The sequence below is a fragment of the Symphodus melops genome (assembly GCF_947650265.1).
Source record: "Symphodus melops genome assembly, chromosome: 23".
NCBI classification, from domain to species: Eukaryota; Metazoa; Chordata; class Actinopteri; order Labriformes; family Labridae; genus Symphodus; species Symphodus melops.
This window is the reverse complement of record NC_136713.1, coordinates 12,081,623-12,109,451: the sequence shown is the minus strand read 5'-3', so window position 1 is coordinate 12,109,451 and position 27,829 is coordinate 12,081,623. Positions and strand designations below refer to the sequence as shown.

The 27,829-nt window shown below is 45.4% G+C and overlaps 2 protein-coding genes and 1 long non-coding RNA gene across 6 annotated transcripts; all 3 read left to right on the top strand.

Moving 5' to 3' along the window:
- The first annotated feature begins 76 nt into the window (after nt 1–76).
- Nucleotides 77–24,434, top strand: mrpl39 (mitochondrial ribosomal protein L39). 4 transcript variants are annotated; one of them, XM_079336278.1, is made up of 10 exons: nt 77–498; nt 906–1,112; nt 1,206–1,345; nt 1,671–1,770; nt 1,857–1,924; nt 3,441–3,553; nt 3,683–3,748; nt 3,823–3,976; nt 4,399–4,429; nt 24,269–24,434. In XM_079336278.1, the coding sequence occupies exons 1-10, from the start codon at nt 462–464 to the stop codon at nt 24,346–24,348; spliced, it is 996 nt and encodes a 331-aa protein (XP_079192404.1). In that variant the 5' UTR covers nt 77–461; the 3' UTR covers nt 24,349–24,434. The 4 variants fall into 4 exon arrangements, with proteins under 4 accessions (XP_079192404.1, XP_079192403.1, XP_079192405.1 ...); XM_079336277.1 differs by lacking the exon at nt 24,269–24,434 and adding an exon at nt 6,778–6,942 and having other exon boundaries at nt 4,399–4,446; XM_079336279.1 differs by lacking the exons at nt 77–498; nt 24,269–24,434 and adding exons at nt 505–641; nt 6,778–6,942 and having other exon boundaries at nt 4,399–4,446.
- Nucleotides 9,733–11,271, top strand: LOC306818907. Its single transcript, XR_013778386.1, has 3 exons — nt 9,733–10,822; nt 10,892–10,981; nt 11,137–11,271. It is a non-coding gene; the product is annotated as an uncharacterized lncRNA (long non-coding RNA).
- Nucleotides 12,114–27,829, top strand: jam2a (junctional adhesion molecule 2a). The gene is given in 12 exon segments (XM_079336281.1): nt 12,114–12,357; nt 12,359–12,446; nt 19,845–19,910; nt 20,234–20,344; nt 21,019–21,168; nt 21,255–21,442; nt 21,535–21,637; nt 22,169–22,276; nt 22,438–22,453; nt 24,739–24,810; nt 26,038–26,071; nt 26,896–27,829. Coding segments are annotated over 12 exon segments (1,038 nt in total). The 5' UTR covers nt 12,114–12,294; the 3' UTR covers nt 26,935–27,829.

The window sequence follows — 27,829 nt, the reverse complement described above, 5'->3', positions numbered from 1 at the left end:
GTGTGTGTGTGTGTGTGTGTGTGTGTGTGTGTGTGTGTGTGTGTGTGTGTGAGAGAGACTTTTGACAACAAGAAACAGTTGAACGTGTTGTTTTAAGATAAATTGGACGGCTGAAATAATTAGCGGTCAGATTAAATATTGAGGAAAGAAAATGATAAAGCCAGGTGGCGGTATGGCACCTGAAACACTAGTTTCCATTAAACAAGACGAAGAAGAAGACGGGCCAACAGTGACATCTGCTGTCACAAACTGGAACTCCACACTTGTCATTTAGGACAAGCGGAATCTTCCCCACGCCTTGCTTCAGTTCCTACCCGGACCTAAATAATCACTGCACACCTAGCAGGCATGGCGTCCTTCAGCCAGAGGCACAAGTGACACATATTTTATCTTTTATTTGCTCCTCTCGGTGGTTAATTAAAGTTTTTTATTTTACGTGGTTTGTAGAGGCATCGGTTTCCATGGCGACCAGGACCGCACGTCAAGTTCTCCAGCGACGTAAGTAGCCAGGGGTTAGCATGCTAGCCAAATAGCTAGCCAGTTCTCAATGAGGGATTAAAGCTTTTAAAAATGTAACACACAACAAGAGACCTGAGGTCGAAACGTTTTTAGTTCAAGGTCAACGATGACTTCACTGCAAGGTTAGCTGAGGGCGTGTCTCAGGTGATGAAACGCGCCTTTAAAAGAGACCTGCATCATGAAAACATGATTTTAAATCTGAAAAGCAGAGTCTCTAGTGTCAGGAGGGACACGGTTGTCATGGCTACAGTTCATATAAATGTACAAAAAATAATGTGCAGAAGTAAAACAGTCAGATAAACGCAGAACAAAATCAGGATGTAAATCAATTAACAGTCAGATTAAATGGTAAGATAACGTTGTCTCTGAATCATCTCCCTCCTCAGGCTTTGCGTCTGCTGCGGCCGCCGTGCGTCCACCGCCTGCCGAGGTCCGAAGCCAACGCAGCGCCGTCTTCTCCAGAGAGCAGGCCCGGCAGAGGGCTCTGTACCCTCGCATCGAGAAGATCGAGGTGAACATGGAGGGCCCGGGTCTGAATGGGACGCTGCTCGTCATGAACAGAGGCTTGTCCACTCCGCTCAGCTGTGCCAAACGTGAGTGAGAAGAAAAAAAACGAAACATCAGAACATTTTATGTGTGACGCTGGCGTGACTACATCGTTCTCTTGCACTCTTCTCCCCCCTCAGACCTCACAGAGCATCACGTCTCTAACTCGGTTCTGGCCCTCGTGGACGGGGAACCCTGGCCTCTCCATCAGCCGCTCACCCACTCCTGCTCGCTCAGTCTGCTCACGTTTAAAAGCAACGACCCAACGTTGGTCAACCAGGTGACGAGATGCTCCTCTCTCTTTTCACGCTTTCGCATCGCGAGTTCACAGACGACGCTGGCTGAGTCGCAGCGCCGTTGCAGAAACGTGTAAGGCAAGGACACATGGGCGTAAATCAGTGAAAGATACGACAGGAAACTCAAGGGGCTTTTTTTTTTTTTGTTCACATTTTTTTTAAAGGACCATACAAACAAATGTTTCTGCAAAAATCCTTTTATTCTGAAGTTTCCTCTTTGCAGCGAGTTGACGCTTGAAGAAAAGTGTCATTTTTCGGTGTGATTTGTGGCGTCATGATTGATAAACGGTGTCGTTGTTTTCTCGCCAGGCGTATTGGCGGTCCTGTGCGTCTCTTCTCGGTCAGGTTCTGGAGACGGCGTTCAAGGACGACTTCGCTGTGGAGCTGCTCAGCACAGCAGACGTGCCAGGTAGGCGAGAATCTCTCAGTTTTTACAAATTCTCCCCACCCTACCTTCCAGATAAATCCGAGAAGTCAACATTTGTTTCCCTGCAGTCACTTCCGGAGCCTTCTGCTGTGACGTGGCGCTCGACCCTCAGCTGGACTCATGGACGCCCTCGGAGGTGCGCCTGCTTGTTTTTTGTCAAATAAGAAAAATGCACATTCAAACCTCTGCACTCGTTTGTTTGTCAGAATCAGTTGCAGCAAAGGGACAAGCTTGATGCTGGTTGAACTGGCGGCGGCGAGGACGAGATCCTCTGTACATCAGTCTGTCTTTATTTGTAAAACGCCACTTCATCAAAGTTTTACCCCGACACTCTCTACAAAGAGCAGAGCCCGAGACGACGCTCGGTTATTTCCCAGAATCTGTTTCCTAGTCAGTCTTCATCCAGTTCTGACAAAAGTAAAATATTCAGAAGTCTCTTTTCATCAAGCGATGTAAATGTGTCTACAGGTCGTCCTCTCGTCCCCTGATGCGTCTTTAAAACGTTACGCAGCTTCCTGCTGACAGAGGAGAACGACACTTCAAACATTCGGTGTCAACAAGACTGTCTCTCTAAAACAAAACAAACTACACACGCAACCCTTCATGTTTTTTTTTTTCCTCAAAACTTTATTAAACGTCTTTTATAGCAGTACAAATATAAAAAACAACAAAAAAATTGCAACATGAACATAACACATTTTATGTTTCATGTCAATATTTAGCATTCAAAATATACCCCTTCAGTGTTAGCGTCACCTCGTCTAGAACCTGAAACAGGAAGGAGAAAAGCTGTGACCTTGACGAACACAGAGGTCATAAAGCTGGTTGAACACATGCAGATTGTGACAAATTTGATCTTTCTCATTAGTATGGAAAACACATTAGTTAGTACATAGCTTAGTAAAAATAATACACAAAATTAAATACAATTAAATAAGAAAAAAAAGATGCTATATTTAACTAACAAAGCTGTGCACAGTTAACTTGTTTTTTTAATACGAAGAAAAATTAAATAAGTAAATATCTAATAAATTAGAATTTCATTTAACTTTTTGTATATATCTACAGGTGAGTTATTTTATTTTTTTTATTTTGACAAACATTGGTGAATTAATTAACAAACAGGTGTGCAGGTTTAGGTTGTTTTTCTTTTTTTAAATGCGAAGAACATTTTATTTTTAAAAATGTATCATTTAACTTTTTTTTTAAATCTGTCAGCAATGTCCTCTTGCTTTTTAATCCTTTACTCTCGCTTTCAAAAAAAAAAAAGAGTATATATATATTACTCTCTTTAACTCTGTGAAGCATGATGAACTTCCTCCTTGTTTAAAATCTGTGCCACACAAACAGCCCGACTGGAGTTGCCTTTTGTCTGCGTTTTTTAGCCAAACTCTGAGAGAGAAAAAAGGCTTTTTTTTAATTATTTTAACATGTTTTTGAGTGTGTGAAAATGAAAAAATCTCTATGATTTATTATTGTAGAAGCGTCTCTTCACACCTTCAGAGGTAGAGCTTAAATCCTCTGCAGCAGTTTCAGGGTAGAAAAGATCGAAAGCTTTTATTTTTAGTTTGTGTCTTTGTGTCTCTTGCTGAATTTTTTGCGAGCATCAAAGAGCTGATTAGCAGTGTTTTTTTTTTCTTTTTTCTCTCCAGGAGTCGATGCGGTCTCTAACCCGAGGGGCCCAGCAGCTGATCCATCAGGACCTGGCCTGGGAGCCTCTGGAGGTGGCGCCCTCTGTGGCGCTGGAGGTCTTCTCACACAGCAGGTAGCCTCTCTTGTTGACGCCGTGTCCTGCCTGATTTCCTCTCTTTGTGTTTCTTTGTTTCTGTCCCTGCGCTGTCCTTCCTCAGCGCCCTCATTAATGCAGGACTGTTGTTGTCTTTTCCCCGCTCAGATGTAAACAGGAAGAGGTCGAACAGAAGGCGGCACAAAGTCCCAAAGGCACACTGATGCTCTACAGGTAACTTTAAAAGCACGCGCTTCATTTCTGTACACACTCGACAAAACCTTCACAATCTCGTCTTTGTTTTGTAGATGTGGGGACCATGTGTCGCTGAGCAGCGGCCCCCTGGTGGCCAGAACAGGCTTGTGCTCCCAGTACGAGGTGACGGCCCTGCACAGCCTGGGACAGGGGCCCTGGGGTCTCCATCGTCGAGCTCAGGGCCTCTCTCTGCCTCTGCAGCTGCAGGTACGACGCCGCTGAGAAAATAGACTTTTATTGTGTGTGTGTGTGTGTGTGTGTGTGCGGTTAGTTTGTTTCGAGCTTTGCAGAGAGAACTCCCATGATTCGCCGCCAGCCTCAACGTCGCCTTTTGTTTTGATTGGCGGCAGAATCTACGTACTGCGCCTTTTAAAGCAGCCGTTACGGCCTCGTAGCAGGAGCGCTAAGAGTACTAAGAGTTAGAGCGCCCCCTATGTGCAGAGTCAGTCAGGTGAGGATGCAACCTCCCCACACACGCATCGTTCTCCCTCTTTGCTGCTTCAGGTCACACAACAGGTGACATAGTCTGAATTGTTTGTTTGTTTGTGTGTGTGTGTGTGTGTGTGTGTGTGTGTGTGTGTGTGTGTGTGTGTGCCTGCCTGGTAGTCACGTTGTCTCCCTCTCCGCAGGCTCACCACACGGTCTGGAGGAAGCTGAGGCACCGGGCAGAGAAACTGGTAAGAACCACAAGTAGGACTGATTTCCAACGTCTCACACGGGTCCGACAGCAGCGACATGAAAGCTGCAGCTCGGGGGGCCGGATCAGCGGAGGCGGCCTTGTCTGCGTTTTGGGGCAGTGGGTCTGGTCTAGACGCTCCAGCAGCTGCAGCATCACTTCACATTTTCCAGAGTAGCCAGAGGATAAGATTTAACTCTGCAATTTTTTTTTTTTTTATTGCTTTTGCATTTATATTTTGGGTGCTGAGCAGAGATAAGGGAGTGATCTCACCCTCGTCACGAAGGACAAACTTCTGTCTTCTGAGCTCACATCAAAGACGCAGACGCTCGCTTCAGATCCAAGCAAAAGTATTTTTAAATCTCTGCAGGTTTTTTTTATTTTTTTTATTATTATTTTTTTTTTATCTGAAGCTGTTGTGCATCATTTTTTCTTCTTCTTCTTCTTCTTCTTCTTTCCCCCTCTGAGCATAACAAGTTTTGACTCCGAAACAGGAGATGCATGAATTCAAATTAAAACTAGGCTGCGAGTTAATTTTGGATGGAGCCACTTAGTTTGCAGCAGCTTCTCTGGCTTTCTCCGCGCATCGCTGATTGCATAATGATGAGAGAGAGAGAGAGAGAGAAAAAAAAAAGGTTGCACTCATTAATAGACGCGCTCGATTTGGCAGCTGATGACATACTGTGCTCCGTGGCCTACATTTATGTGCACTGATTGAGTTTTCCAGCGATTGGAAGTAACACTGTGTGGACTGATTAGACGACGATATTTGGATCACGTCTTTGGACTTTGACACGCTCAGTGTTGGCATTCAGAGCGGCTGCAGGACATCAGGTTTATGATCTGAGAGGAGTCTGTATTAACACCTGATGACTTAACGCATGTGATGCATAAAGAGGGCAGACGTCCTCTCCTGTTTGCATTAACAGAAACGACTCTGAAGGAACTGTCCTGCAGGTGTCTCGTCTCATTTTGAGAAAGATCTCAAACTAAACCAAACAATATTTTTTAATAAGATTCCACTAAGTGAAGAAGAGCCCTTGTTGATTTAGCGTTTCTCTCTGCATCGCTGTGAGAGCTGCGGGCTGCAGGAGTATTCTCCGAGGGGCCGACTGTCTCCAAAACAAACAAAGTCTGTGATGAAAACGCTGAAGAAAGCAGTTTAGAATTCAGCCTCTCGAACGTCGACGCTGTGCACTGAACATCAGCTCCAGTCTGACGACTAATCAAGTCCTTCAACGACTAAAGACCCGCTTCCACCAAGAGCGCTCGGTTTGATGCGGTACAGTACGCATTCCCGACTGACGTCTGATGTTTTTCTCCCCAGCCCCGAAATCTCCCACGTCAGTCGAGAGGGTGCGAAGTGCATCAATGGGGGAAAAAAATTTTCATCTGTAGCTGTTCAACAAATGTCGACACTCGGTACACGTTTTTACGCTCCAATCACACGGCTCCCTGTCTCCCTGCTCGCTCTCTGCCCCACGAGCCCACACTCGAAGCGTGAGCTGAAATCCGCTTCTGGACCACGAAGGAGCGCGGAGAGACGCTGGTCATGCTGGTTTTTAAAAATGGCCGACCCTGCCTTAAAACGCAGGAAAATAAACGGATATTAAAGTGTGAATCTGATCTGTGAGTCGGTACCTGTGTTTGCATTGTGCCACGAAGGCCGACCTGCAGGACTGACAGGGGGGGGGGGAACACCCTGAGCTGTGAGGAAGCGTGTTCCAGTCTCTTCAGCTGAATCATCGTCACATGGACACTCGGCTCGAACATGTTGTTCTGATTCCACGCTTGGCACGCCGCTCCAGGATCTGCTCTTAACTTGGAAAGGAATCGGCTCCCTCTCCGCACCCTCGAGCTGGGAGAAGTTTACAAGATGAAGTTTTTATTTGGGACGGCTGCCTTTTAATCATATCTGATGATATCAACGCCCCGTTCCAAGAATGTCTGGCACTATTTTCTCTTCCAGTGAAAAACCAAACCCAGCTCGTCTCTGCTTCATGAGATTTTTATTGGTACCTCCCAGTTTTTCAGTGTCAGGACGTTTGACCTCAGGTCGGGTTTAATGCATGAACATAAAAGGTGTAGAGGGCGAGTCGGTCGTCTCTCAACAGAGAGGTCGAGGGTTCGATTCCCGGCTTCTGCAGCTACGTGTCGGACGTCTCCTTGGGGACTCGTTTTTTTTGTTTGTTTTTTTTTTTCACCTGGAAGAATCTCTCCGCCCCCGCCCGACCCCTCTGTAGTTCCTTCTTCGCCTTTTCTGAAAACTAACCGAACACATCGTGCACATGACTGAAATGTCTCCTTTGTTTTGTTTTGTGTTTCTGCACAGGTTGAGTTGCCGAGGACTCGAGAGGTGACTCCGCCCTCTCTCCCCGACCAACCAGTGACGTCCTCTGTGTAACCTCCCACACACACACACACACACACATGCATACACCACTTCTTCTGACATGTACCAGACTGTATTGTTTGCTCAATAAATGTGTAAAAACAACGTGACAGAACCCTCCTTTCCCTTCTCTCTTTCTTACGGGGGAAAAAGGGTCAAACTGACGGACGCGTTGGATTTGACCGCGTCTTTTCCCGTGTTGTCCGAGTGGCGAGAGATTTTCACACTCCTGTTGTGTGTGTGTGTGTGTGTGTGTGTGTGTGTGTGTGTGTGTGTGTGTGTGTGTGTGTGTGTGTGTGTGTGTGTGTGTGTGTGTGTGTGTGTGTGTGTGTGTGTGTGTGTGTGTGTGTGTGTGTGTGTGTGTGTGTGTGTGTGTGTGTGTGTGTGTGTGTGTGCAGTTTACTCAACAACAGAAGCAGCGTGTTCGTGTGTGTTTTGCGTGTGTGTCGGCTGAAGGTCAGGCGGCGGTGCAGCTGTTGCGCCTGTCACTCCTCAAACAGGTGGCTGCCTTCGCTCCTCAAGAGTGTGAGAAAGTGCGAGGGATTGGAAAAAAAGGGCCACGAGGCGGCTTCACTTCTGACTCGCTCTTCCCCGGGATTCCCGGCGTTTTCACACATTAGACACAAACTCCTCGCCGCCCGCCGGAGAAAACCTTTTCTTATCCGACAAAGCCCTGAAACTCCTCGTCATTAACACGCCATGTGTTCAAACATGTCTGTCACGGCGCTCCCCTGAAAACGACCACGTGAGTGACAGAAAGGCTTCAAACCTCTCTGACAGCATCATGTCAAAATAAATCCTTTAAAACGCTTTCATTTGAATTTAAAAACACTGGAATGACCCTCAAACACTTTTGAAACATATAAAATAAATTGACAGGTTTTAAATCAAGATAAGAAAGAAAAAAACAACTACGAAAACTAATAAAAACAAAGAAAAGGAGACTAAACACAACCTAAACATGGCCGTTAAATAAAATAGAAAACATGTATTTGAGGTCAATAAAGCTCCTTAACATATTTGAAGGACGAGCCCTGTGTTTCATGAAATCTCATCTTCTCCATTTTAATAAAACAACAGAACATCTTTAAGACATGAACAGTGAGAGGGGGAGGGAAGGGGGAGATTTTCCAACGTTGCAAAATCTACCGTGACAAAAGGCACCAGATCAGTTTTTTTCTGTTCTGGAAGCTGCAGGTTGAAAAGACTGAATGCCAAAACAAGCAGAAGGCTTGAGAAATCGCCTGGAAGATTAGTGAAGAAAAATCCATAGAGAAGGGCCTCGAACACTTTTTAAAGGACGCCTTGTCAGAGTCCGACATGTGCGACCGTACAGTTGGCTTCAGACAGCTGATATTGTTAATGACCTCCAATTACACAAAGAAAAAAAACAAAAAAATAGGAGCTGCTCCCTCCACTTTACTCCTCCCTTTCTCCCTCTCCCCTTAATGCACACTTCACATTAGTGTTTGACTGATAATATTTAAGCCCTCAGAGGAGGAAGAGAGGAGGCATAAACCTGCAAATAACGCCCGAGTATCGATGCATTATTTACACACTTCAGAGCCAGAATCGTTTTTTATTGCCGAGTACATTTATGAGGAACTTGTCTTGGTGTATTGGTGCGACAGAGAAAACGAGGCTACAATAATAAAAGTACTTTAAATGAGATAAATTCTAAGATATAAATAAAAAATGTAGTAATATAAGAAATTGAACGACGGAAAACTTCCTCACGGTCGAGAGACGTGTGAAAACCTTCAGGGCCAAAAAGTTGTCCGCGGCTGCAGCTGTTGCTCCTTCTCAAGCGTCCCACTCCTACGACCCCCGCTCCAACACACACACACACACACACGCACAGCTTGACAATGTGTGAGACACACCCATGGGGAAACATGTGCCAGTGGCTCGGCCGGACCATCAGCATCGAGTGAGATGTTTGAGTCGGTGCCCTGAATTCCCCGCTGCTCGAGACTTTCAGGAACGCCTGCAGCGCAAACGGGATTAAATTTAAATAGCTGCTAAAACACTTTGGAGTAACGCGTCCCTAAAAAATGAATTTGTGATGTCTCCTTGTTTTCTAACTCGTGTGTCAGGCGATCTAAACGCCCGTGTTAACAACCTCCTAAGTCGACGGTAATTCAGTGGGAGTCATTGATCTGCAGGACTCGGGTTAATGAAGCCGTCTCCTTCTCATCGCTGCACTGACGAATTAAGCCCCGTTTCCACACAGAAGTCCGGTACGGATCGGTACGGTTTGGTTCGATTAAGCCCGATCCCGTTTGCGTTTCCACAGCAACCCGTGCCCTATTTGGTAAGCCAGACGACGATAGCCGCTATGTAAATAGCGTCATATGATAGCAGCTAACCGCTAACAGCTAACCGCTAACTAGTAAATTCAACAAAGGAGAAAAACGCGACACAAACAAAACCAACGCTGGAAGATTAAACACGGTGGAGTTTTGTTTGCTGATGTCACACGGGAAGTGATGATTCTTTCGACCAATCAGCGGACTGCAGTGTTTAGCTCCACCTTTTCAGGTTGGCTCGATATTCTTGGCATCCCAACGGAAGGGTCCCAAAAAGTGGGACGGTACGGATCGGTTATTTGGGGATCTTTCCCGGGTTTAGTCTATGGGAACGCCGCAAAATGTGCGCCGAACCGAGCGGAACGGGGGCTGACTTTAAAAAGGAACAGAAGCCATCAGCTTCTGCTTGTGTCGGTGTGACATGATGCGGCGTAAAAGCGATTTTGAGTAGACCAGAAGGCCCCATACAAGCTCAAGACAAAAACGGTGCAGCTCAGGAAAGTGAAGGAAATGAGAAATGTAGTTTTCAGAAACCGGAAAGTTTTTTATTTTGATTTATTTTGATTCAAAGCTTTGTGATCAGAAAGTGTTCCCAGAACAAAGATAGGACATCAAAAATGTCACTTTGGCCTTCAGCCTGTATTTTAGAACGAGTCCTCGTTTATCCTCCATATGTTGCAAAAAATCTAAACGGATCACGAAGCTTACGGACAAATCAAAACTTCCAATGCAATCCTCGCTAAAATAAATACCCAAGAAAAAGAAAAAAAAGGAATAAGAAGAGCAAACGCACATGCAGCGCTGGTAAATCCTTCCCATGCAAATCCTCATTTAAAAACAACAGAGACTTAAAGGTTTAGAGACCAAATAAAAATGAAACGATGAAGAATAAAAGTAGGAGGACGAACGGCGCCTTCCCGCACAGCTGGATGTGACCACACGCCATCGTAGCTGAGCGACCGCTACAAACAGATTACAGGGGAGGGGGGGGGGGCAAACGCGTAACGAACACACCCACATGTTAGCCTTTACAGATCGTTTGTGATAATCTGTGAAGAGAAAAACCAAACGGTGAATCTAGGTCGAGGTTTTTCCTCCTCCGACGTGTGAATAATCCCCGCCGTGTTTCTGGTATCTCCAGAAGGATCAGGCGCCACAAACATTACAGGATCCTGTTTTGGCCTTAAGAGAGTGTCAAACCTTCCATCTCGTAAGCCTTTAATTCTTTTTGGGCTGCACCTCGCTCTCATTTTCGCTTTGAGCGGAGCATCTTGATCCAAAGGTAGAACTATTTTTGGCACCTTTTTTTTCCTCTCCTCTCTTTCATTTAAAATAGTCTTTAACACTTCTACTTTGAGCGGCTCCTCTGCCTGCGTCGGTCCAACGCCGCAGCTCCAGAACAAACTGTGCAGCTGTCTGACACTTTCCTAATCAGGCCACCTTTATTATGAAGCCGCAGCTGTTTATCACTCCCAGATCTTTCAGAGTGTTGTTTCTGCGTGCTGCCTTTTGGCCAGCTGCAGGGTCGTCAGCTGGAAACCGTTGTTCGCTGAAGCCCCCCCCCCTGTCAGGATGACGGCACAGGCAGGGGAGATGTACCTATGCCGTCTTCCTGCAGCGAAGGTGATGCTCAAAAGCAGCCTCAGACTGATGTCCTTCCTCTTGAGACGCAGCCAGTACGTTGCTTTCCCTACTGGGTTTTTGCAAAAATGCTCTCTGGACACCTCGTGATAAAAATGTTACAGATCGGCGCCCTCAGATCGAAGAAATATATCGGACGATATGTCGGTATTATCTCCGCCAAAAATCAAATCGGGCCCGGCGTTTCCCACAAGGTAAGATGACGTGTCACACAAAGTTTTGCACCCTTGTTTTGACATTAAAGTACCTCCTTTAAACTCCTGCAGGTGAAGTGTGTCAGTCTAACAAGCTGCGGACACGATGCACCCTTCCTCCCACACTCAATAACCTTCACTTTTAATCGAAACAGGAATTGGCACCAGCGGCGCAGAAACACGTGTTGGCCGGCGGTACAAAGCCGAGGTGGTGTTGGAGCGTCTCCCAGCACAGGTGTGAACGGGCGGTCAACTCGGCCAGAATGTAAGTAGAAGGTAGAAATGATGGAAGAAGACAGCAGAAGTGGCGTCAATTCACGGGGGAGGAAAAAGGTGATGTGAGTTTTGGATGTGCAGGATCCTGTTTTGTGATTGGCTTGTAAAAGATGGTTGTGGTTCCAACTTGGACTTGATGACAGAAAAAAAACATCTTAATATTGAACTTGTTGAAGAGTCTCAAAAATATGAAGAAAGATGTGATCAGCTCGGGGGGGGTGACGTCGGTAAGTTGGGAACCAAGAGAATGAAAACAGTGATTTCAAGAGCTTATAGACCGTCACTAAAAATAATCAATCACAGGAGGGAGATTTCAGCATTTTACTCAAAATCTTCCCCCTTTGCTCGAAACAATAGTTCTCCACGTTATATGCATCATTCAAAATAAGAGAACTATTATATATGCATCATTAAAAAATCGAAAGACAAACTTTATCCTGAGCATTTCGACTCTACCAGCAACAATTGGAAATGATTCTCAAAGATTCAAAAACTGAATCCTCTGCTCTTCCGCATATCTCCAGAATAAATCTGCGAGTCTTTGTGCGTTTTAAGAGAAGAAACAAGGTCACACTGGGTCCCTTCAGCTTGAGGTATGGGGGGGCCACACCTTGATGCCATACCCAGTTGCCTCCCGTTCACTGAACAGTTGGCAGTGCAATGCGCGTCTTGGACACGGCGCTGCGCTCTCGCCGCTCCGCCGCTCTGCTCGTCACCCCGCCCCTCTCCCTCCCTCCCTCCCTCCCTCCCTCCCTCCCTCCACCTCAATCTCCACCACAACCAGCGCTGAAACCGCACAACAGGAGGAGACGGGATGTTCAAACCGCGTCTTCCTCAGTGATCCCACATAGAACCTCTCATCCAGGAACAGCAGCGGTCTCCTCAGCGATCAGCCCCGGAGGCGCGTCGCTCTCTCCCGCTCGCTTTTTTCCAGCGCGCCGCGCTGTTTCGCGACGGGTCCGGTCCGCTCGCTTCCCTCCCACCCCCCCACCCCTTCCACCCCACACTTGGAGAACAGTTTATTCTCTGAAAGCTGGATGAATTATTGGAGAGTTGCGAACAAGTGCGAGAAGAACGCTGAGGCTCGGGATCTGCCTCCTCGCTCCGTCCAGGGAAGAGAAACCGGAGTTGTGGACGAACATGGAGGGGACGTCCCTGTATCTTCCCATTGTCATTTTACTGATGCAATGTAAGTGCACGGAAACTCTTCTTTCAGCACGAGCAAACTGTGCTCAGTTAGTGTTTCTGCGCGAGATAAAGCTTTTGGAAATAGTAGGTCAAGCAGCTTTAGAGTATTTGTTTGATCTTCTTACTTTTTTATTTCGATTGATTTGTTTTACAGTATCTGTCCCTGCTTTGTCCTGGGATCACTTCTGTGCACAGAAATCTAATTATTTTGAGCCCCGGGGCTCACATAAAAAAAGGGTTCTTCTGCCCAGTGAACAGTTTGAATGATTTCATTTTTATTTCTCATGTGATTGTTTCATGTTTGGCACATTTTGCATTGAGATTTAAAAAAAAAGAAAAAAAAAAAAGAAAAGTTGTTTTTCTGCAGTCCCCCTCTGTAGTTAAAGCCCCCACTGTGTGAGTGGGCAAAGGTGACGCTGCAGCCAGGCTGGGTTCCTACAAGTTGGCCCTAAAGTTGCCCTTGGCCCGGCGCCACCCCGAGGGTGTGGGCGGCGTGCTGGCGGCGGCGGGCACACATTTTGGCAGAAGAGGTGGCGTTTCTGTGCATGAGATCAGCGATTGGATTATCACCAGACATTTCAAACTGTTTGTCCTAGCCATGAGTTGTTTTCCTCGCAGGGGATGTTTGGAATAGGAGGGTCCAGATTTCTGTGATGCGATTCTATTTAAAAAAAAAATCAAATTATATTGGTACCTTTTTGTTACCACGGCAACCAAAATTGATGCTCTAGATTTAATATCTGTTTCTTAATGACCAACATCTGCAGGCAGACTCCTGTCCTAAAGACACGCCTAAGTGTTCGTGCAGCTCTGTCTTTGAGTTTTCTTAAAGCTCCAGTTCTCTCTCTCGATTGAAGGTATTTGAACATTTTGACCGCCGTATTTTGGGAACAAGCCTTTAAAAATAAAATGAGCAGTGCTTCTTTTTTTCCCCCTGTTTGACATGCAGGGAAAGAAAAAAAATAAAATAATAAAAAGTAAGTTTAAACGCTCGGGGGGGGGGGGGAGAAAAAAGAGGCAGTTTGAGATTTATGTGACGAGACAGTGAGAGTGAGTGACGCACGTTTTACTCTGTGTTGTCCACACTTTGCCACCTGTCAGCCTCGCAGGTCACGAGTTCACAGAGGTGTGTGTGTGTGTGTGTGTGTGTGTGTGTGTGTGTGTGTCCTGTCCCCGCTGTGGACAACCTGACACACATCACTCATTTTTGATGCACGCAAGATAGGCGTCACCGCTTTTTTTGAGCAGAGCTGGCGTCAAATCTCTGATGAGTTGTTGTCGAGTCCCGAGTGTGTGTGTGTGTGTGTGTGTGTGTGTGTGTTGTTGAAATAATCCAAGGAGGAGATGTTCTGGGTGTGTCTCTTGTGTGGCGAGAGAATCAAACATCCCCCCATCTCAACCTTGCACACACTCACTCACACCGGCCTGACTGAGACAGCTGTTGCTCACAGTCATACAGAGAGGCTTTGTTCAATGGAGAACACACACACACACACACACACACACACACACACACACACACACACACACACACACACACACACACACACACACACACACACACACCCCCTCCTTCTCTGTGTCCCCCCCTCAGCCTTGAAACGTGTGCACACTCACCTTATCTATATCACACAGCCAGACAGGATGCGTCCGATAAGCCCTCTCCGTCTCCCTTCCTCCCTCATTTGTACCCTGTTAATTTAAATAAGTGCCTTAATTATTACTGCGCCATGCTTTTGACCTCGCCACAGCCCTGGCAACACACCCACCCCCGGTCTCCGTAACACTCTGTGCGGACCACGTAATGAGGGGGAAAGCTGCGTGCCAAGGAGCGAGCGTGCCATCTTTCTATTTTTGCCCGAGCAAAGAGGGTGGCTGTCCCTCAGTGAGTTGGGAGCCGTCGCACTGTTTGCTTGATGTTGATGCAACGCACAAATTGTGTGTGTGTGTGTGTGTTGGTGTGCATGAGTTTGATTGTGTTTGACGCCTTTGTTTGGATGTTTTTTTTTGCTTCCAAGCCAAAAAAAAAAGAAGCCCTCGTAGCAGAAGCGTTTTAATTACAGCGGCCGTATCTGATGCCGTGTTGGAGGAACATCAGAGACCTGCTGCTTGAAAGCAAAAGAGTCTATATGAGCCGCTTCCTGACCGTTCCCATTAATCCCCAGTAAATGATCTTTTTTTTTTTTTTTTGGAGATGAAGTTCGAATCAAATTATAGATTAAGACCTGATTAGGCCAGCACCTAATTTACCGTAAGCGTCCAAACACGCTCGGCTCAACACACGGCTGGTATACCTGTTGGCCGGCCTGCTAATTGGCACTGCTACTATTGTCCCTAATCAATTAACTGCAAGTCATGAACCTGTTTACAACTCATGATTGGTCCTTAGTCGTAAACAGTGCTCGGGGAAAGATTCAAAGTCTTTGTTTCAGACAGCTGATCCCATTAAAGTTGATGTTTGTGAAGTTTCCAGCTACTCAGGTTGATGGAAATGTTTGGGTCCAATAAAACGGGGTCAGTGATGTTGGACGCTTCAGTACAGCTCCTTTTCGTGGCGCCGGTTTAACTAATAGTTAAGCTTGAAAGCAGCTGCCCCGTCTTTAGTTCCCACCCTCTCGTCCCCCCCCCCCCGTCATAACCCCCTAACTCTCTAATCCATTTTTCTGACTTCATCTACCATCCTGTCCCTTCAAAATAAAAGCACAAAAAGCCCCCAAAACAATCATCAAACACTTTTTGCTAATTGGTCTGTACCACCAACTTCTCCACACATTTTTGACCCGGCCTTGGTTGTTCGTCAAATCGTCCGTGTTGAGGTTGAAAAACAACCCAAACTCTTCAGTTAAATGACTGTTTAGCTTTTGTTTTCGTCTTCCTCGGATGAAGCCAGTTCTTGACTTTAAACGTAATTCTGACTGGTTGTGTGTTCATGCACTTTTTGCCTTCTGGAGAAACGGATGCTGCTGCAGCGACTTTCTTCGGAGTTGTTGTTCCGAACTTGAGCAGAGGTTACTATTAATGACCTCAGGGAGGTGGTGAAGTCATTTTGACGACGTACATGATCTAGAACAGATATCTGCACGGGATGTTTCATGGTTCTCGTTGGACCATTTTTAATGAACGATGAGTTTTGACCTGATACCTGAAGGCCAGAGACGACTCTTTCCCTCTGTGCTTGTAGTCCTGGAGGCTGAATGGTCATCAGCTAATGGGGCCACTGTGTCACTGTGTTTCCACTATATGCAGACCCTCAGTTAGCATTAGCTGGCTATGACTTGCAATACTCAAAATATAAGTTTAGTAACTCTACCTCCGGGGTTAGATTATGCAGATTTATGTTAAAAAGATCTACGTTTGCAAGGTTTGAAATCTGGGACATTATTCTCACCGTCCATATCCATTTTTCCCCTTTTCATTTCTTCGATTTAAGTACCGATGATTCCTGTGTCTTAGCAATTCAAACCCACCTGCCAACAGTCATTAGATCAGCCAATCAGCTTAACAGTCTCGCCCTCGTAATGAATTGATCAGATTTGGGAGTTGTACCGATCAGCGGGATGGGGAGGCTCAGATGTTTGGAGGTAGAGCTTGCGGCTCCTTTGCTTGGAGAACAGGAAGTTGAGGTGTTTTTTTTTTTTTGGTTGAGGATGTGACCCCGTCATTTTGGAGTTTTTTTAGTTTGTTTTTTTTAGCAACGTTCAGCTGGGAGAAACCCTCCAGGGTAGACTGAGAACGTGCTTTTGGGAATTTGCATCTGGCCTGGGAACAACATGGACTCTCCCAGGAGGAGATGGAAAACTTCAGCTGGATTAGCTTGCTGAGCGTGCCGCGGCTAAAACCCGACCTGGATATACCAAAGAAAACTTCTATCTTTAAACCCTTTCTATAGAAAACATCATTCCAGCCTTTTACTTGTCATCTTGTTTGGAATATATTTTTTTACATTCTCAGCGGCGTGCGTATTTAATTTGCTGCTAAAAGCTGCTCATGCATGATTTAAATCTGTGTAATTACCGGGCAATACAGCAAAGGAAAACTCCTGTGCTGCTCCCGCGTGAGGAAAAACCAAAGTGACATCTCGAGCAAAGCGGGTGGCTTCCTGCATGCTTGCAGAGATTCAAACACTCTTCAAAGACTTCTTGGACAACATGGCTTTTTTTTCCTTTTCTTTTTTTCTCTTTCTTATTCCTCAGTGCTACACCTTGTTAACACTGCCCACCATGCAGTTGTGAAACGATCCGAACAAGCCATGTGTTCATTGTCTTGCCTGAACGCCTTTGTGGTTAATTGAGGCCATTGAAGATGACAGTCGTGTAGTAGCAGAGCTCGCGCTGAAGCACGACACTGGGGCAAGCGGGAGCTCACATCGGAACGCCTCTTTGCTCTTTTTTTTTTTTTTTTTTTTGGGCTGTGTGTGCGTGCGAGCGTGTCAGTCAGGGGCAGCAGTGAAGTGCGGGCATGTTGTCAGCCCTGCTACATCTCTCTCTCCTCAAAGAGACACCCTTCAAGGTGGCAGCAGGCCTGGGCTCACACTATGTGACAAGAGCTTCTCCCCATTCACAGTCCCACTGTCTGAGAGTATCTCCCTCGCCTTCAGCTCTCTTTTATTCATGCTTCTGCGAGTCTCTGGTTCCCTCCACCACTCCACCAACTAACCTCCACCCGCTCCTCCTCCTCCTCGCTGTCTTCCTCTCTTCATCTGTATTCTATTCTTAGATCTGCTCATCTCTCCTTTGACGTTCTTCGTTTTTTTTTTTTTTTTCTTTTTAATCTTATTGTATCTCCCTCCCTTGTACTTGTTCATCCTTCAGTGACACAGTGCTCCTCAGCTGGTGTCAAGGTGCGGGAGCCAAGGCTACGATGATAATCTCGTTACACTGCCGCAAGTCAACACGCGGCGAATCCTGAAGCGGCGTCTGCAGTTTTAATTCGCTAAGCTTAAAATTTGAGCCCACGTCAGGGGGAAGCTTTTCAAAACTTTAAGTGTTTTCAACATTATTTTTGTATAGGCCGTTGTTTATTTAAAAGCTCGCTTAAAAATAGCTGTTATTGTGGAAAAATGCGACAGAGGTGAAACCTTTGCGTCTGCACTGAAACTCGACGTCCAACTTCCTGGGTTTTATTCGCACTTCCTGCTCTTTTGTCTCCGTTCGCCCTCCTCATTCTCTGCACGGCACCCCTCCCTTTGTAGGGGAAACGACTCGTAGTAATCCAGCAACAATGAGCTCCTACGGGAAGTGACTGACAAACAGGAAGGTGGACAGCTCTCTCATTCCACCCAGCATGTTTTTAAAGTTTCATATGGTGAGATTGTTCTCCGATGCCGTGCGATTTGCACAAACAACGACAGGAAAAGTAAAAGGTGTGTTGGAAGGGGCGAGATGTGCGTTTGCTTTCAAGGATAAATGGAGGTGAAATCTGAGTGACGCTTAAGAAAATTTGAAGTTTGTTAGAAATTTTTCATAGCCCATAATGTTCAGAGGAAAGTACCCCTGAGGCCCGTTCTATATTTATTATGTAATTTGCAAAAAAAAAAAAAAAAATGCAAAGCCTTCAGTCGTAAATCCTTTCTCCCTTCTTGCAGACTTCTGGGAGATGTTTTTTTTTTTCCGGCTTTCATGCAGGAGCAAAGACTGTTAGCTGTTCTAACCGTGGGCAAGTTTCACATGCAGGATGGAAGAGGGAGAAATAGGCTTCCAGTCTGAAGTATGTGAACAAAGAAAAGAAGTTTGGGGGAATTGTTTGATGTGTTTCCAACACTGTTGCTCCTTTTTTCTTTTCTCTAATCTACAAAAATAGGTTTTGTTTTCTTTTTCTTCCTACAAATGATTCGATCAAACAGGCAAAGTGTTTGTCCTTCAGTCAGCCAGTAAAGTATGTGAGAGGGCTCCAACATCCAATCCAAGGCCGTCACATGGTGTAAGAACAATTCAGATTGTTCTTTTAAGAAGAGACTTCTTTTTTATTCATATATATATTTTTATCTGGAATTATCATTTCAGGCCTCAGAAGTGCCGTTATTCCACGTAGAGAGGTTTTTGTCTATTTGCATATATGTATGCAATGTAATATATGTGTCTTTTTTTAGAAACTTTAGTGACAGTTCTGATGTGAGTGAGAGGATGACTTTTGCATTTTAGCATTATTTATATAAAAAAAAAGGATTTGGACAGAAGGAAACCAAGCACAGTTCAGTCTGAGCCGTGTTGAACCTTAAGAAGCGCGGCGTGCAACTGGAGCACACTTCCCCCGTCGCAGAGAAGATCTTCTGATGGACACTTTCCAGTCCGTAACAGCAGTTTTTGTTGTGAATACGTAAATGTATATATATTTTATTTAACCTTTATTTGTCCAGGAAAAGTCCCATTGAGGTTAAAAACCTCCTTTTTTTTTTCCTTTTTTTTTTTTTTTTTTATAAAGGAAGTCCTGCAGAAATAAAAAAAAAAAAAAAAAAAAAAAAGAAAAAAAGTAGGTCGCTTGCAGAAGTCAGTAAACCGTGTCGCAGTGGGGACCAAGCTGAGACCTCGTCAGCATCCCGTTCTCTAATTGTTCGACCATGCCAGAAGCAGAGCTCGACAGACAGCATTTAAAAAAACAGTTAAAAGCAATTAAAGTCATAAAGAACAGGTACAGGTAGAGGAGGTCGTCTCGTGTGTTCTGGATTTAAAGAAATGGAGGAAGGCCCTTTTTCCCAGTTCTGTGCAGACAAACGGAACAGAAAGCAAACTGCATGAACCAACACCTGACCGTGTGATCAAGATGCCGAAGATGTAAACCTTCGACTTCAATCACAAACTTCCTGTTCATTTTCCTCTGATGTCAAACGTCTGCAGAGACGTCTTCTCCGTGCCGTTCTGCGTTCCTCCTTCAGCTCACCCTCCCTCACATTCAACCTGTTCTTAACAACAGGATGACCAGACATTAATCATCCACCGCCAACCAATCAGCGCGCAGGAAAGGCAGCTCCTGCTTCCTCTTCCTGTTTGGCTGAAGGGTATCGGTGACACACAAACAAAGAGGAGCAGCATCTCCCTCTCTCCAAAGCCGTCCTCTTCACATGGGGTTAATCTGGACCGAAACGCCACAGAGATGCCTGCTGACCTTGTTGTAACCTGCGCTTAAATAAACATACGGCGGCGGCGTCTTAACCTGGGAGGATTAGCGTGGAGGAGGAGGAGGAGGAGGAGGAGGAGGAGTAATCCTTCTCTTACCTCAAATGTCTTGTGAAAAGACTCCTAGCCTCAGACAGGCCAGAGGCAGCCATTAAATATTCTCCTCTTGTAGTTGGCGGGCACTTTACCCAATTCACCTTGCCCCCTAATGGATGACAAGCGATATTGCTTCCTGAACTGCTCTCACCCTTCTCTCTCTCTTTTTAAAAATCTCTCTCACCCACCAGGTTCCCCCTCTTCTCCCGTCACAGTGTCGTCCAGCTCACACAAGGTGGAGGTTAAAGAGTACTCAGGTGAGCCAGACCCCCCCCCCCCCCCCCCCCCGCAGCTCATCATCTCCGCTCCTTACAGTGCCAGGAGTTATTGCTCCATCACGTTTTCTCAGAATAAACCATAAAAGATATAAATAGACTCCAGCAGTTTAAAGATGCTGCTGATTGAAAGCTCCAGCCATAAATATCTCACTGGTTGTCTCTCTCTCTCTCTCTCTCTCTCTCTCTCTCTCTCTCTCTCTCTCTCTCTCTCTCTCTCTCTCTCTCCTCCCCCCCCCCTCTCTCTCTCTCTCTCTCCCCCCTCTCTCTATCTCTTCCCCCCCCCCCCTCTCTCTCTCTCTCAGATGCAGTGCTCTCCTGCTTGTTCCGCACAGAGCGGGACCAGAACCCGCGCATCGAGTGGAAGAAGAAGGGGAGAGATGTTTCTTTTGTCTACTTTGATGGACAGTTCAAAGGTGAGAACGCAGCCTGATGCTGTTTATCCCTTTGGCTGACAAACGCTTTGATTTATTTCACCTTGCACATGTTTATAAGACGTGTGCATCTTTAGAGAGATATATCAACATGTCAGTCAGCTCGAGACTCTTTTTAGCTTTGAAACGTCTGACTCCGCCCCCTCCACCTCATTGGCTGAAGGTGAATGTTTAAACGGTTGCATGGGGACTTCTTAAAAAAAGAGACTCCAGAAACGATGGCTTCGCTATATTTTGGAGATGTTTTTGAAAATAATCAAGCAGTAGAAATGCTAGACTGTTTTTTTTTCTTCTTTTTAAACGTAGGTCAAACATGAGGGGAGTCTAAGACGGTGTTGTAAAGATGACAATGCAGAAGTACAGAAATGTGCAATTCCTCCAGTATCCACTTGAGGCTAGCTCCAAAACACCTCAGGGTCCCAAACACACCTCACGCTAAAGTGTCCATTTTGAAAGCAAACAGCCAATCAGACAGATTCCGACTTATTCCGTTTTTTTCAAGACAGCGAAACAACTTTCTCACATTTAGAAATAAGTGCTCTGGAAAACTGCAAAATAAAGTTTAAAAAAAAAAAGAAAGAAATAAGTGCTCTTATTTTGAAATGTCAGTCATGGAAGTGATAGATATCAACATGCTCTTCTGTCTGTTCTCTTAGGTCCCTTTGAGGGCCGGGCTTCCATCGCAGGGGCCACGGTGACGCTACAAAGGGTGACCCAGGAGGACGCAGGGGAGTACCGTTGCGAGATCAGTGCTCCTCTGGACTCTGTCAACCTGGGCGAGACCAACGTCACACTCAAAGTCCTGGGTAAGACTCAAACAGAATGGATGATGCTGGCTTGTTTTTTTTCCAGGTATTTTTTTTTTTTATTCTCATCACATCTTGTCCTCCAGTTCCTCCACAAATCCCGTCCTGTGAAATCCCAAGCGGGGCGGTGACGGGCTCTGTGGTGCAGCTGCGCTGTAGGGACCAACAGAGCATCCCACCTGCCACGTACTCCTGGTTCAAGGACAGCCAGCAAATCAGCCCGCCACGCCACACCAACGCTACCTATCTAATCAACGCACGCACAGGAATACTGGTGAGTGTGCGCCCTGTCTCCTTCCGTGAAAGCACGACGTCTCACATCAGCCGACATCACGAGAGCCGTTCCTCTTCCTGTCTGTCCTGCAGGAGTTTAAATCTGTAGCCAAAGAGGACACCGGTCGATACAGCTGCCGTGCTTACAACGGAGTGGGACCGCCAAAGACGTGCGAGGGGAAGCACATGACGATAGGTGTGTGTGTGTGTGTGTGTGTGTGTGCGCTTCTTCCTGCCTCTTCGCCCACACCTTTCAGGATGGGAGAACATCAGGAGTGCAGTGAAGAGGAAAAGCCCACTAAACTTGTTTGACCCTGTTTCTGAAGTCTTACAAACCTGATGTCGCATTTCAGGGTCTTCTGATTCCATTTTAGGGGGGGGAAAAATTTACACTGGCTTTTTTTTTTTTAAGTCTTCAGTATATTAATGAATTATTGAACCTACTCTAGTTAATTGGGGAGTTCTGTTATTTTTAAACCTTTTGATAATAAGGCACACAAAGGGCTTGGAATCGCTCCAGTAAATCACTCCAGCCCCGAGATTGGCTGAAATCTAATCCCCTGGCGTCAGACGCACCAATCAGAATCCATCCACTCTGAGTCTCTCATTGTTTTTTTTGAGAACTATCTGACAAAGTGATGGGGAGAAAAAAAAAAAAAAAAGGTGCATTTCCTCATGAAGAAAAGCAGACTAACTCTGCATCATGTGTGCTCCCTTGGTTCTCCAGAGGATGTCAACGTCTCGGCCGTGGTGGCCACGGTGGTCGTGGTCTGCCTCGTCTTCCTGATCTGTGGCTGCGGGGGCTACCTCTTACACCGCAACGGATTCTTCAGTCGTGAGTCTATTTATTTATTTATTTATTTTTAAATTCCCCCTCTCGTTCGCTCCAGTCGTACTTGAACAGTGCATCAATTCAGCTTTTGATTCTGTCCAGAAAGAGTTGACATTGACTCTGTTTTCTCCTCCCTCACTCATCCCCCCCGTCTCATCCATCAGCAGGACACAGAGGGAGGTAAGAGCTCTGTGATTGCATTAACATTGATGTGAACAAACAAGCTAATAACTAAAGGATTGTGGGAGGAGGAGGGCGGGGGGGGAGGGTTATTATTGCACTTAGGCTGTGTGTCTGTTTGCTGAGTCAGGACTGTACAGAGTGACAGCTGTGGCTGTGTGTGTGTGTGTTTCTGCTCATTGGGTGATTGGCGCCAACAGATGCACAATCCACCCGGGGAATGGCTTGTTGTTTCCCCCCCCCCCCCCCCCCTCTTCCTTTCTGAAATCGATGGCCACTTCCAGGCACATGTACATCTGTTGGAGTCGTGTCAAAATGTCGACGGAGAGACGTTCTAAAAATACACCCGGGCGAAATAATCGGAGCGACGTAATAATGAAATTACGACCGGCTGCGAGGAGGGAAACACACAGGCGGAAGAATAAACTGCGAGGGGTAAACTGAGGTGGATTTGTTCGACCACAGGCTGCGGAGGATTGAAGATTGTGCCGCGTCTTTCCAAACGATTTGCCCCGTCCACTGTGGGCGTGAGGCCGCTTTGACGCTTGACTTGACCGCGGAGACAGGAAGTCATGACCTGGCGTGACTGGCCTCATTCGCTTGACTCTTGATACTTGATTGCTGGCCTGTTACTGCGACGAGTTTGATGTTTGCTCTCCTTGAAGCTGATGCGAAAGCTCTTTGTCTAGGTTAAAGTCTGATGCTTATCCCACTGAGCTAACAGGAGCTGTCAGTGTCAACTCCCCTATTTATAGAGCGGAGACTCAGAGACTATGTGACATGATATCTGATGCACAACTTACCAGAGGAGAGATGCAGATTTCCGTTGAGGCTGTGCCTTTTGGAGAGAAGATGTTCACGCAGACGAGCATAGAACTAAACCAGCCTTGATTTCTTTCTCTTAATACTAGCGCTGAAAAGGAAGGAGGATTTACATTTTTTTTTTACAAACATTTTTGAAACAGGGCGTCACGTTAGTCTGTGAGTGTCTTCAGAGTGCAGTCGACCAACTCGTTTTTTTGGGGGGTTTTTTGCATTTGAACCCTGCATTTTTTTTTATTTTTTTTTTATTTAGACGCCGCCTCTCGCACAGAATGAAGCCCCGAATGTTTCAACAACAAAGCGAAAAGACGGGAGAATAAATAAGAACCACACGAGCATTTAGACATTGGTGGCCGAGTGGGTGGGTTTGACTGCTGCATGTGATTTGACCTGCTTAGCCCGCCGCTTCGTTTCAGCCCTGCTACCTCCCGATTGGCTGCACGTCTGCTCTGTGCATCATTTGATGCTAATAAAGGAAACGTTGAATTGTTTATGAAGGTGTGCTTGAACGTTATTGCTGCCGGCGCTTTCATGGAAGTGTTTGTTCTATTTTTGCCGTTTCAAAGTCGCCTCTCTTCCCGAGAGTCTGAATCCAGGTCCGTGCTCGTCTTCCAACGTAGACGTCGTGTAAACTGTGCTTTTTCAACGCCAGTGCGTCCTCGATCCGTGCCTCTTAGCTTGATTTCAACACCTGTAATGACATTAAACTGTCCAAAGTGTCTGGCTCTGTGCACTCAGACACTTTGTCTGTTGCATGCTAATACAAGAAATACAGGCTGTTATAGAAGGAGACAGCTCAGAGAGAGAGAGAGAGAGAGAAATCAGCAGAGCAGACAGTTTACAGCCTGTATTTTATTGGGGTTTTGCCTTCTGACCCTGCGTTCTGTACGTTTCACCGTCAAACACAGCAGCCTCCTTTAAAGGGGACAATATGTAGATTCTGCCACCAGAGGCTTCGCGATCAATACTACAATAACAAAAAGATGACGTCGAGGCGGGCGGGGAATCACGGGAGTGCTCTCTGCTTACCCCGCGTCCGCCTTCGAGAAGGAAGAGAATCTGTTCACAGTTGAGCTAATGTATCCGAGTATAGCAGCTCTCGCTTCCTAATGCAGCGCGTGACATACGGTGTTTCCACGGTAACAATAAAGTTGTTGTTTCGTTGTCGTTGCGGCTCTCTCTTTGATCCCTGTTGGAAATATTTGAGTGCTCTACAAAAAATAGGTTTAGTCCAATTTAATTAATGTAGATATTTGAATGTAAACTGAATGTAAATGTATGTTTGAGTCCTTAAACTTCAAATTACTTAACACAAGACTAGAGTCTCGTTCTCAAGCACACCTTTGTCCATGATTTAACACTCCACCCTCCGTCCAGACAAGCATGGTGTGCAGTGCCAGCATCTCCTCCCTTCTTGTTGTTCACCCCTTTTTTTTTTAAAGCCCACACACTGACCCCTGCAGGTCATTTTGGATCTCCCAGTGTCACGGTGCGTCTCACATCAGCAGCCAAACCCTGCACAGAACTGAAGACACGTGAGTGTGACTGTTAGGCAGACAGACACTGTGAAGTTGATCTCATTGCTGACCGGCTGCCCGACCGGTTAATCTGCCAGCCGATAATATCAAGTGACGATTGGTAGATGCCGATAATTCTAGATTTCTTTACCATTTAGTTTTGAGCTTACACCAGCAGTTTCCTTCACCAGCAGAGGGCGCTGTATGGTTTACAACTTGCATTTTTTCTTTTGCCTAAAATCAATATCGGCCCCAAAAATCTCTTATCGGTCGGGCCCTATTTGGTACTGTTTGTTTTTGTCTTAATGCTACGCTAACAGTCTCCATTAGATTAATATTGAAGAGAATTCAATATTTTTTCTATACATTTATTGAATCTTTAATTCTGTTTAAAAACATTTCTGAAGTATGCCCGTAAAGCTTTATTATTTTTTATTTTTTTGCCTGTTTTGTACAAAAGAAAAGCGCAAAAAATCCAGTCAGTCAGTTTAAAAAAAAAGAAAAAAAAGTGCTTACCTTTCAATATGAGGCTCGGGCCAGGTTAGTTTAAAATTGGAAAGACTTTTCGATGTGCTTCGCAACACATCAGAAATCTGTGAACCAAGTCTGTATTTCAGACAGCTGTAGTGCAGGTTGTGCTTATTTGTGTTTCTCGACAGGCTGCAGTGACTTTTTGGTGCATAGTGTGTTTATCAAAATATCAAATTTTGATTTCTCATGTATTTGATTTAAACTGTTTTTTGGGGTTTTTTTCTTGTTGTTGCAGCATTTAGCTTCTAGACATGCTAGCAGTGACTGTGAGGACAGAGTCGACGTCATTTTGTGTACATTCAGTTTTGGGTGGAGGCTGTTTCATTCCTCGCAGCTTGTGATCCTCCTGAGTTGGGTTGTATATGTGAACGAGGCTGTCACAAACTCCATCCTCAAATCTGGACAACAAAACCTTCATGAAAGTCAGATTTATTACCGAACTTATTAAATGAGCTTTAGCTTAGCAGTTGCTAACTGAGCGTCTTTAAACCCAGAATAGGACCGTTCAACTCACCCCCGCTTCAAACCACTGCGCTCAGTCACTGCCAGGTCACAGTCAGACTTCCTTTTAGCCAATGGGATGTTCGCCATGTATGATGTGTATTATTTATGCAGGGCAAGTAATGACTCAGGATACAGCTGTCCGCCCCAAGTGTTTTCCTCCTGTGACTGTCTCAAACTGTCCGATGTGCTTACCATGTCTTTGTCTTTCAGGTCCAATGTCAACTACATCCCTCCGCCTCAAGAAGTAAGTGACTTTTCACATTTTCTTTCCCCTCGTCCTCCCTGGCCTCACATGCTGGGCTCTGACTGGAACCATAAGCAAAGTGCTGACTTGAAGGGGATTTCCAGTATTTCCTTTTTCCCCTTATCAGTGCTCATGTTGATGCCTAGCTGTCTAGTAGGTGCAGAAACATTTGGAGTTGCTCCAGTGTCATGTGCAATGTAGAAAGACATTTCTGAAAAGGGGTAAAAGCTTTTTCCTTTTTTCCAAAAGAGACACAGTTTTTATTATTGCTCTCTTCAAAGCCACCCGACTTCATTTTTAAAATGAGTAATTTTACCTTGCATAACAAGGGATCTGCTGGTGTACATGGCTGCCTTAATCTGTTAGTTTGTGTGACTTTAAAGGGTAAGCTCTGATCCACAGACCAGCATGTCCTGTGATGTATTTCTGTTTTTTTCTTAACTGAATCTGGCGGCTGTGAGGAGAGCGATGTTAACGTCTGTTTGTGGTTACAGAAAGAAGCACTCATAACGACGAGCTGCATGTTGTCGGGATCCTTGCTGTAATCATGTCCGACAGTTTTAATATCAATCTGAGCCCATCAGTGGCTGAAAAAAAGCTCTGTAGGTGGGCGTACTTTGATAGGGCACATTTGTCAACAGGGATTATGTTGTAGTCAGTCTTGCAGCTGCCAGCAGCAGCGACCCTGCGAGACCAAATCCAAAATGTTCAGTACCTATTAGATCCTCAGTCAAGCAAGAGCAAATCCCAGATACTTTAAACATGTTGGTGAAAGAAAAGTTCTATATAACAATCTTTTTTTCTGTTTTGTTTTTGTCCCACAGTCTACGGATTTTAAACACACGCAGTCATTCATGCTCTGAGAAGCCGGCCTTCCTGTCAGATCACATCCCCCCCCCCCATGAAAGGTGCCAACACTGGATACTCTGATGTCTTTTTCTTATTTTTTTGGACTCTGAATGAGCTCTTGAACTTCCAATATTTGCTAATTTCAATCTTCCTATTTTGGGATCTGTTTTGACAAGCTAATTTGCAAGGCTTCTTTTTTTTTTTGTCTCTCTTGCTGTGCCGTGTGGGTCGCCTTTTGTCCTTCTCTGCTCTGATGGGATTAAATACACTTTGATGGCCCTCTGCTTCCCCCTGGTGGTCAGATACGGAAAGTCCAAGGGAGCAGTTGAGCTTTTTACAGACTTTGTTTCCCCCCTCTGCAGGCCAATGTTTGTACTACCTTTGTTTTAGTTGTATCTTCCTTTCCTTTTACCAAAGAGTGATTCATTTAACGGGATTGATTTACTTTGAAATCATCCATGTTTTCAATCTCAAACATCAATGCAGTTTACCTCAGCTTCTGCCACATGCCAATGTTTTGTCTTCTGTCACACCGAGGCCCGAGCTTTCCGCAGTGCCACACAGGATCCGCCACGATCTTAGTAACAACCTGGAACAGACCAAGACAACAGGAAGTCCATTCTACTGAGACCAACCCCCGTCCATCCTAATGTGCCTGCATGGTCTTTTCTATTATACAATATCAGTATATACCTTGTGCCTTTTTAAGTTGTCTGTCATATTTATCTATGGATCACAGTTTTTGTAAAGAACTTGCCTTACTTTTTTCTGTCTTTATATTTTTGTGCCACTGTTTGTCATTGTACTCTTTTTTTTCATAATGGAGTGTCTGCTTTCAAACGGTGTCCGAATGGATTGTTCAGAGTTTTATTTGAATGGTGTATCATTAATAAAAATGTTTTTATATTC